The sequence below is a fragment of the Leptonychotes weddellii genome, chromosome 3 (assembly GCF_054177405.1).
Source record: "Leptonychotes weddellii isolate Sample4059 chromosome 3, ASM5417740v2, whole genome shotgun sequence".
NCBI classification, from domain to species: Eukaryota; Metazoa; Chordata; class Mammalia; order Carnivora; family Phocidae; genus Leptonychotes; species Leptonychotes weddellii.
In genome coordinates this window covers 31,060,741-31,071,389 of record NC_138371.1, presented here as the reverse complement: position 1 = coordinate 31,071,389, position 10,649 = coordinate 31,060,741, and the positions used below count along the sequence as shown (strand labels likewise).

The following is a 10,649-nucleotide window of genomic DNA, read 5'->3' as shown; positions in this document are numbered from 1 at the left end:
GGATCAAGAAGTACAAACTTCCAGTAATAAAAGAAATAAGTCACAGGGATATAAAGTACAGCATAGGAAAGATAGCCAATAATATTGTGATAACCTTGCATGGTGACCACACTTCTGGTGAGCGCTGTGTAATGTATAGAATTGTTGAATCACTGTGTTGTAGACCTGAGACTACCATAGCATTGTAGGTCAGCTATAGTTCAAGAATACAATTTTTTTCTTAAATGCTAGGAAGGTTTCTGGGTTGTGCTGCTAAGGTCAGAGACAGACACTGCTCTGGAATTCAGGAGGAATGAGGGCAGCAGCAGCGAGGAGAGAGGAAAGGTAACTTGTCAAAAGTTCTCAGTATGGATGCATCAATTCACGCATAATGAAATACTGTTTTCCAGTGGTGCCGAGCATCCATTTTTCGCTTCTTTTAACATTTTAATTTTTTTATTTAAAGACTTTTATTTATTTAGTGGAGAGAGAGGTAGCTTGTGTGCGCGCGCCCGCGAGGGGGAGGAGGGGCAGAGGGAATGTCAAGTGGCATCTCAAGCAGACTCTCAGCTGGGCTTGATCTCACCACTCTGAGATCACGACCTGAGTGGAAATCGTGAGTCAGACACTTAATCTACTGAGCTACCCAGGCGCCCCCTAATGTTTTAATTTGTAATTCCACAGGTACTTATATAATGGAGTGGTACTTGCAAGACCTGCATTTTGTGGCTGAAGAATATTTTGCAATATGAATTTTGATTACCTTAAAATTTATATATATGTATGTATAGGCCTAGATGGAACATGTATGAAGCAATGCGCTACTTCTTCACATTATTGTATGGAACTGTGTGTATCTAGAGAGTCCCTTGAAAGATGGTGAAATAGCTTTTTAAGTGGTAGTGGATTACACAAAATTAAAATATTTTGTAAAGTTTTCTGGCCCTTTGTTGTAATGTTTAAATATAATGTGAAAATCTTGCCTTTAACTAACTTAGTGATTTTGCTAGAAGGCAAGAAAAATAAATGTTATGGAACACTTTTTAAATTATTTGACTTTTCTGTATTTTTTGCTAATATCTCACATCTTTGGTGTGTTTTACTCTCATTTTCTTAGAATAAAACTCTTCATGCCTGCCAGCCAGCAGCTGTATTTTGTCATCTTTACCAAACCTGCACAGCAACATTTGTTCATTTGAAAATTCTATGGCATTTAGGTACTTATTTTATAAACACCAATGAAAAACAAAACTTGATACTAGCATAAATCAAACTTAATATAGTAAAAACAGAGATGTAAGTCAACAGAATGCCCTCAAATATTGCCCTCATCAGAAGGTTTTGGAACTTAAACACATCTACTGCTGCTCTTCATTTGTGAAAGAAAACACAATTAAAGATGCTGGGAATATCACTAAATCACTAAATTTTGTATCCAAATCAAGACTAATTCATTTGAAAAACAAGTCCAATTTTAACAAATTTGGCCTAATTATTTACATAAGTTCAACAAGAATAGTGATTGACCATAGAGATCCTTTAAAATTTGCTTTCCTGGAACTTTTCACAAGGAATCTGCAGGCTGAACTTTTAATAGACTCTTGAGGCGAGAAGCCAAACCAAATGTTTGCCATCAGACATGCCTGCAATACCTGTAGATTTGGGCAAATTGCTCTTCTTGAGGTTCCCCCCACCCCAAATCCTGAGGTTCCTGCACCTCCCAGGAAGTGATATTCTTTACTCACCTGGCAAGGCTGCTGGGAATTCTGTAAGCAAGGTACCAGACCAACATTTCCAAGGGGCTCTATTGGCTTCATAAAGTCAACCTTAATTCCTTACAGATGTCTGGTTATATCTGAGTCTATGCATGTCTCTCTCAAATATGACATTCCAGTCAAAACCTTGGTAATATAACCAATGTTTCCAATGGTGTCTTGTTACAAGAAGAATAGATTCTCACTGGACTTATGCAAATAATTATAATTGCCATTGAACAAAGAATACTCATTGAGAGTTTCTGAATTTCAGAGGGTTCAGGTACTATTTGTTTCAATCTTAGTTCATCCTGACCACACATAAAATTCTTTTCTAGAGCTTTCCCTTCACAGACCTACAACTTTCTTTTGTATTCAGATTTTGTCCTAAGTCTTTTCTCTCCACATAAGTAGTCTCATTTTGGAACAAAATTACCTTCTTTTTCCCTCAACAAAAATGTATTCTCATTCCTGACACCTTTTTACACGTCTCCTACTTTCTTACATACGGAGTTGCTTTCCTTATCATTTCCATGTCTTAATTACATATAGCAAAATTTTAACTCTTAGAACCTTAGTCTCCAGTGAAAACTAAGTAGTAACCAATTGTGAACTATTACACCAAAATTCTTTAGATTGGCAAATTTATGAATTCATTTCATAATTTTTGGGGACATGCAGTTTTCAAAGTATAATCTTTCAATAAGGCACAAAGCATGTTTTCCAACAGACCCAAGTATTTTTAGTTTCTCTGCAGTAAGAAGTCAAAAGCAGAGAGACCTACATCATTAACCAATGCTTTAGGAGTTTATCTTATTTGGAAATGACTTAGCTATCCAATGAATTCAATCCAACTTATCATTTAACTTAGCAAAACCTCAAAGTTTCAGGTTTGATAGCTATCTGCAGGATCAGATGGCCATGAAACCTGGCAAAACACATTTTAGTTTTTGCAGAGGTCAGGATTTGGGGACAGTGACATGAAGGCTCGCACATGTGGGACTCCCAACCATTTGGAGGAATTCTGGCAAAAGAGGTCAAGCTGGAAAATAATAAGAAACGGTTCCGTGGAGGGGCCATACCTCTTGATCTGGGAGTTTGTACTAAGGCCAGGAAACATTACATAAAAAAAATGAGACATTTTTCACAGGCCTTGGGCATCACATTTGTTTCATTTTTTAAGAATACAGCCCAAGGGTGAGTCCAAAGGAAAAGAGGGAATTTGTCCCATAGTGGGAAAGACTAGCTGCTGATTCCCAAAGGGGCATCCCACCAAAGGCAATGGAGCTCCTGACTCGTGGTTGCAATTTCAGTCAGGGCATCCCACTGACCTGAAAAAGGACTGAACCTTATATGGAATGACTGACTCTACTGGGGCATCCTACCAAGGGGAGGGTTGCAGCAAATGGCAATAGAAATCCCTGCTGGGACATCCTCTGCAACAGGGAAAGCTGGACACCAGCTGGCCAGACCGGGTTGGAAAAAGGAGCGGAAAGGATGCGCCACTCAGATGCATAGGAATGTGTTTTGCCTATAGATGAAGATGGCAGCTGGATCCATGGGAACAAAGGAAAAGGGGAGGGAGGGAGTTCCAAAAGAAGCACAATGGGAATGGAGACCTTAAAGGAGATGGAGCGGGAGAGGAAGGGAAAGGGATCCTTTGCCGTCACAGGCACCAGCAGTCCAACCTGTTCACCTTCAGACCTTTAGACCACATCAGGGAGTTGCCCTGGCCAGAGATCTTCAGTTGTCTGAGGAGTACTAGGGTTAGGGCGCCAAGGGGCTGAAAAGAGAAAGGAGAGGGAGGGAAGAGTCCCTCTGAAGGGCAAGAGGGAAAAATCCCTCACCCTTTCGGGCAAGGGCGGTCTGGTGGATTCCCCCTGGGGCTTTGGATCCTCAGTTTCCCAAGGACTACTAGAGTAGGTCCACTGAGGGAAAGTTCCAAGAAATTCCTGGAGAATCTGGGAAGAGTCCCAGGCCAGCAGAGTTCCCCATACAGGACACCAAGTATGGGGTGCTCCAGTTGGGTAGGGGCCAGCGGTGTGGGTGGTAAAAGAATTCACCCAAGGCAGAACAAAAGAGATAGAAGTTTATTGACTACACCACAAGGGAGTAGCGGGCAGGACACCAAAGGGGAGACTGTCTGCCGAAAACAGTTTCTAAATAGCTAAGAGCATCAACAGTAAATTGTGGAGTTTAGGAAAAAAATTGCTTCACATTTTCTCAGTCTTCCCAAATTAAAGATCTGCGATGACTTTTTGCGGCTGTTATTTTGCTAAGGAAACAATATGGCAAATATAGACACTCCATCCCCTCTGTTTTGAAAAATATATCTCAGAAAATACAGTAAGATCTGTTTAATACTTATGACTACTGTTGGTTTGTTTTGTATTCGTTTGGCAAAGAGAGGTTGTTTTCTCTACCAAAACCAACATAATGGAAAGGAAAGACTCAATGCAGGATAATCTGTGAGAAGAAGTGGGACAAAAACACAGAAAGACAAATAAAAATTTAAGAAGATACTCATGTTTATTAACTGATTTACATTTGACAAAGCAAAGGTAGGTGCACAAAGAGCTGTTTGACAAAGCCAAGCCCTAGATATCCAACAACAGTATTTCCCTGGTGGCCCCAGAGGGCACTGAACCACCACCCCTCGGCAGCTGTGTTCTGCAATGCAGCCACCCGGGTGTAGACACTGCGGCGTGACACTTGGAGTACAGGCCTGTGGGCATCTGACATCAAACGAGTGGACCATTAAACACTTGAGAGCTCTCGTTCCAGATGTCTAAAGTCAATGTGAGTAACCAACAAGTACTAATTATGTACTAGAATGGTCAGAACAAAAGAACAGACTTTGAATACTGTATAAAATACACCTTTTCTAGAGAATAAGCTCTAGTCATGAGCTGTCTCTTTATTTCCTCCCTTTGCCAAAGTCTGTTCATTCATGTCGAGTCAAGGACATAAAGTATAAAATCTTTTAAAAAACTACTCTAACGATGGTCATTAAGTTCTCCCTAAGACCCAAGCCTAAGGCCATTTACATAAGATTTGGGATCATCATAATTCAGGAAAACTTTTCATTCTGAGCTCACAAAGGTATCCCTCCTATAGATAGTAGGATACTCAGAAATACCTGAGGTATAATCACTGAGAACCTTCCTGAAGGAGAAAAAAAAGATTAGAGTATCCTATAGTGGCATGAAAGTACATACACAGTTGATACTGAAAAACTAAAATGTGACAGGACTAAAGCATAACAGATAAGCTGAAGAGAAACTTCCTACAAGGCTCCAGGTCTTCTTACTGTACTTTGCACAGCTTTGTTATAATAGAGATTCTCAGGCTGTACCAAAAATGATTTTAGGCGGAATCTTAAAAACAGCAAACCCCAATTTCAAACAGATTCATTTCTAGAGACAAGCATGTGCCAATATACAATCATCATGTTTCCGGCAGAACAGTAACATCAGTCCAATTTTCAAAAACTTAAGTCTGGGTCTCTTTTAATTAGATGTGCTTATTTGGCTGTGAATATGCATGCCCTCACCCTGCCTCCAGAATGATCATTTTAGCATCAGTTATAAAAAAAAGTATGCTAATTATACAGAATACTCCAAAATCTAGCTTAGTTTACAGCTATTTATATAAGATACACAAATCTGATAATTTAACACTTTGTACTACTCTTTGGCCCTACATTTTCCTACTTCCTGATGTTTCTTGGACACTGGCAACAGGAAGACTACTTTCTTAGAGAATAAATAAAAAGCTTTAAGAATTGGCTAAAATAAGCACCCCAGAGTCACTTTAGGAAGTAGAAACTCAAATACTATTTTTTTAAAATAGCAAATTGGAATATTCCGGAAATTTAAACATCTTTAAACAAGGAATTCTTCTGGTTAGTGCCTACCACATTCAGGGACACTTACATTCACTTATGGACCCGCTGGAATCCTTTCTGAACATGTTATAACCTCAGCATGACTGACAGAAGGGGAGAGGACACTTTCACTTTTTGTTTTTAAGAAATTTAGAAAAGTTTTATTAAGCTTCTAAAAAGCATGGTAAACTCACACATTCTTACTACTGCATGCAGGTTGGTTCTTCTACCCTTTTGAGCACATAGCTTCTTCAGGTAGGAGAGGCACCTCAAGAGGGGAAAGGAAGGAACCTCTTCAGGCATGAGAATAGGTGCATCAATGGGAACCAAAGGAGCAAAACTCTCATCAAGAATTCTTCAGAAAACTGCCTTTCAGTTAAGTCAGAAGAAACGAGCAAAACATTTGCAAATTAAGCTCCAAAAAGATCAATCAATATGCCTTCCATTTTCAAAAACAAAATAATTAGCCCCCTCCCTCATTTCTTCTCCATCATGCCTTTCATATAACGGTATTTTTTTCTGAACTGTACTGTGTAGAGAAAGCCATGTCATCTGATGAACAGACCTTGATCAGCAACACTCAGCGAAACAGATCCGTTTCTTCCCAATTCACAGCCTTGCGTCACACTGCTGAATGCTGAAACCTAATCCATGAGTAAACTTTGCCATTTCACAGAATTTGTAAAGAAAAAAAAAAAAAAAAGGAATCCCAGGAAAAAAAGCAAAAGCTTTGACTTTCCCATTAAAAATGTTCATTCTCGAATTCTACAGATATCAAGAAAAAGACAGATGTGTTTTAATTTTACATTTAAAAAAACCACAATCTCAAAGCAAGTACCTGGGTTTTACTTTAGCTTATAATAATTTAATATGCCTGAGAATTTTTGTGCAAATACATCTCATCTTCACTGAAAAATATGCATAGCACTTTGGAAAAAGTTTAGTTGCAAGTAACTTTCCTTACAAAAAACATACAGACATAAATACATAACATTCCCTAATTCCTATTGATTGCACTTCTGGTTTAACTCCTTCCAGCCTCCAAGGAAATTTGAAAGACATGTAATTGTGTTCATATGCCTTGGTCACTGTCCTTATCTAAAGGAAATATTCTGAAAACAAGTTTCCTTGGTTCCAACTTACCCATATTTTCCTTCTTAAGTAAATCCTTCCTACCCCCCAATTCATATTGGTTTTTTGGAGGTATTGTATAAAGATACAAATTTAAAAATGAACTTTTATTAATCACAAATACAAAAGGAATGTGGGTGGTGTTTGGGCTCCCAGTGGCTCAAAGGCTTGAAAACAGAAAGCAAAAGGGAGTTTCCACTACTCTGATTTTATGAAAAAGATAAAATTCCTTGTTTGCTACTGCTGTGTACATACCATTTGATGGATATGTAATTTAAGCAGACCGTAACAGGGTAAAACATAAAAGCCTCAGTAACAGATGGGGCTTAGCCCAGCAACCCTGCAGTTCAGCTTTTCATAGGCAATGATCAAAGCTGCTCCCTTTCTCTTCCCATCTCCTAAGCTGGGTTCTTGCTGCTTTTGCTTACTAGAAGTAAATGTGCTAGCAAGTTCAGTATAACTGGTATATTTTGATATTACTGAATTTATTGTCCAGTCACTTTTTATTCTCAAGATAGGAACATCCAACTGAAGTATATTAAACTTTTCTTCCTTTTCTGCTCCAAACACTCATGACCCATTCATTTATACTTTCAATTTATTAGACCTCATTCATTAGGGCCTCGTCCCAATTCTGTTTCCATTGTTCCATTTTCCCCTTTCCACATTCACAACCCATCTGCAACATTCCTTGTCTCTCAGTCAGATCAGACTACATGTATCAGTGCAAATCTATCCTTCATGTGCTAATTTGTTGAAGAGGTCAGTTAACTGCTGAACTTCAGTCTTCCTTCAGGATATCCATTTTCGGTGAAGTTGTGCAAACTGGGGTGCCCAAGCTACCCATCATGACTGGAAGGCTCTGATTCCTCCTCAATCCACTCAATAAATTGCTACCTGAATTTAAATAAACAGCAGAGTCTGGTCTTGGAAGACCAATTTCTGCCTCTTGGCTTCTTCCATTTTCCTGTGCATCAGGGGTCTTGATCACTCTGGCTATCCCCAGTCTCTTCAGCCTGTCCACTAAGTTCATCTTCAACTGGCCAACATCAGGAGGGTTCCGGGTAGGTCTCAAACCATACATCTCCTGGAGGAATGTTTCAGCTGGTCGGGAGGCCAAAAAATTTTCAGAGAGATGAACTCGAGGCTCAAAGGGCAAAGGAGAAGGGCAAGGTGAGTGAGATGGTGAATTTGGTGGTGTAGAAGGAATAGCCAGGGCTTTAGGGATAGGCTGGAGGAGGGGGCTCTCTGAAACTGGGCTGTGATACACTTTAGCAGAAATGCCCCGCTCTTGCAGAAGTTTGGCCAAGCTCATGGTGCTACTGAAGGTGATAGTGGAATCTCGTCGGTTGGTAACAGATTCACCAATGCTGAGTCTATAGGACATAGCAGGAGAATTCACCGCTGTGTTTGATGAACTGTTACCACTACTTCCACAGGATAACGAAGGGAACCCAGAGCTTTGGGGGAAAAAAAAAAAGAAAGAAAGAAAGAGCAGGAGAGAGTGTTTAAAAATAAAAAGTAATTTCCAAGTCAGCATTTACATTAGTTATCCGTAGTAAATATAGAACAACAGGCTATACATCAGTAACTGTACTCTTTGGAAAGATTTGAGCAATAAGAATTTTGATGTTACTTCAGTGACTGGTTAATTATTTGTAATTTGTAACTAAGTCACTAACTCATTGAAACATACTTCTTCTCAAAGGATATGAGAAAGTTTACTCTCAGATAATTTTATTCTTAAATTATAACTCAAAATATGTGTCTTTGGGAATATGAATAAATTTTATGACAGAAATCAAAGAAAATAAAATATTACAGAAAGTAACCAGAAATTTTTATTTTTATATATTCATTCCATAAAGTGAAATACACCAGAAACAATAATCCATGAGTAAATAATTCTCCAACTTTTTTAGACCATACAATCTTTTATATTAAACCTAAGATGTTCTTCTAAGGAGAAATTGTTTTCTTTTTAATCTTTCAATTTTATATTACTAAAAACTCATAAAAGTTGAAATTGTTAAAATTTCTATTTTCAAAAATGTTAATTCCAAACAATAGTAGTATAAGGATACCCATGAAACAAATTTTTCTTAACCTTGACTTCAAACATGTGTTTCTGGGAAAATAAAAATAATTAAAAGGGGCGCCTAAGTGGCTCAGTTGTTAAGCGTCTGCCTTCAGCTCAGGTCATGATCTCAGGGTCCTGGGATCGAGCCCCACATCGGGTTCCCTGCTCAGCGGAAAGCCTGCTTCTTCCTCTCCCACTCTCCCTACTTTTGTTCCCTCTCTCGCTGTCTCTCTATGTCAAATAAATAAAATCTTAAAAAAAAAATAATTAAAAGCTTTGACAACTATTATTCTGTGTTTTGTTAGAAACAAACAAACAAAAAAACGCTAAGAAATCATGTACTTAGGGAAATGGTGATAGAGCAGAGAAGGGACATCTTTAGCCAATTTCCCTCCCTTGAGCAAATGTTACCAGTATTTAATAGATAAACTTTCACTTTAACACAAAATACTCAGTATATCAAGATAACAAAATTTTTTAATGATTATGAACAAAGTTATTATTAGAACTAATAATTCAATAATAAATAAACTTTCTAAAGCACCAACTGGTATGAAAAAAACAAACAAGTTTGACTCTGTGGTTAAACAAATCCAACTAAGACCCTCTAATTTGATGTAGTCTATAGACTATACTCCCAGTTTCCCACCTCCCTGTTCCTACTTTACTGTAGAACTGACTGTCCTTTCCCAAACTGTATACTTCATATGGTATCAACTTGTATTGAGAGTCCTCTCAAGGACCAATTTTATAAAACTTATTGTCTTGTTGACATAAGAACAATGTGGAAAAATTGCAGCTATGCCTGTTCATTACAGACTTTACTAAGATCTTTATTGGGTGAAACCCAATGCTTCCCTAAATAAATGATTTGCTCTTACACATACGTTGTGAATCATAATCTTATTTCCTTCCACACTGGCAGCTAGAAAGTTAAGACTCAAATACATGGTTCACAGTAGCAAGTATATAAGACTTTATGTTATAATTTGTATACTAGTTTTATTCTTCTATCCATTTTATATCCTTACTCTTCATTCCTCTACGCTTCATTTTTCTTCACTATTCCTAGTTAACATTATCGCAGTGTTGTACGTACCTTTGAAAACCACCTTAGATTCTTTCGGGAATCGGTAGGACAGAAATAGCAGCAATATGGCTTAATAAGATCCCTCAACTAGGTGTTAGAATATGCATGTTGTAGCCTGTATAGTAAATAATTTGGCTTTGCCCAGAGGGTTCTGGCCTTTGCCCTCAGCTTCTGGGAGGTAATCTATGCCGTGTCTGATACATGTGTCTTTGTTTGGGATGAAGGCTGGCCATACTAGATCATGGGGTGAGCTGGCCACCCCCAATAGTTTTAGGGTGGGAGTTAGCCATGCCAGAGAGAACAACCATGTGATTTAGGGTGGGGGCTTTAGGTCAGTGGACCTGGAGGTGAGCTCAACTATGTGGGCAATCGATCAATCAATTAATCATTACTATGCACTGAAACCTCAATAAAAAATCTGGATACTGAGGCTTGCATGAGCTTTCCTAGTTGGTAATACTCTGCATGTACTATCACACATTGATGTTAGGAAATCAATGAATCCTAAGGACAAGGAAAACTTTTCACATGGAACTCTCCCAGACTTTGACCTATGTTTCTTTCTTTGACTAATTTTAACCTGTAGTCATTCCCTGTAATAAACAGCAACCATGAGCCTAATGGCTTTCAGTGAGTTCTGTGAATCTTTCTAGCAAATTATCACACCAGAGAGTGGTTTTGGGAACATCCTGAACTTGCAGAACTTGCAAGTGGGACACCTGGGTGGTT

General features: G+C 38.5%; 1 protein-coding gene across 2 annotated transcripts in view; it reads right to left on the bottom strand.

Moving 5' to 3' along the window:
• Window positions 1-4,243: 4,243 nt before the first annotated feature.
• The window catches only part of TRAK2 (trafficking kinesin protein 2), a 67,261-nt gene continuing 60,855 nt past the window's right edge, over window positions 4,244-10,649 (bottom strand). For both annotated transcript variants that reach the window (XM_081815341.1, XM_081815342.1), the window contains one exon: window positions 4,244-8,210. In XM_081815341.1, the coding sequence (XP_081671467.1) occupies window positions 7,532-8,210 (679 nt within the window). In that variant the 3' untranslated portion in view covers window positions 4,244-7,531. The remainder of the gene's footprint in view (window positions 8,211-10,649) is intronic.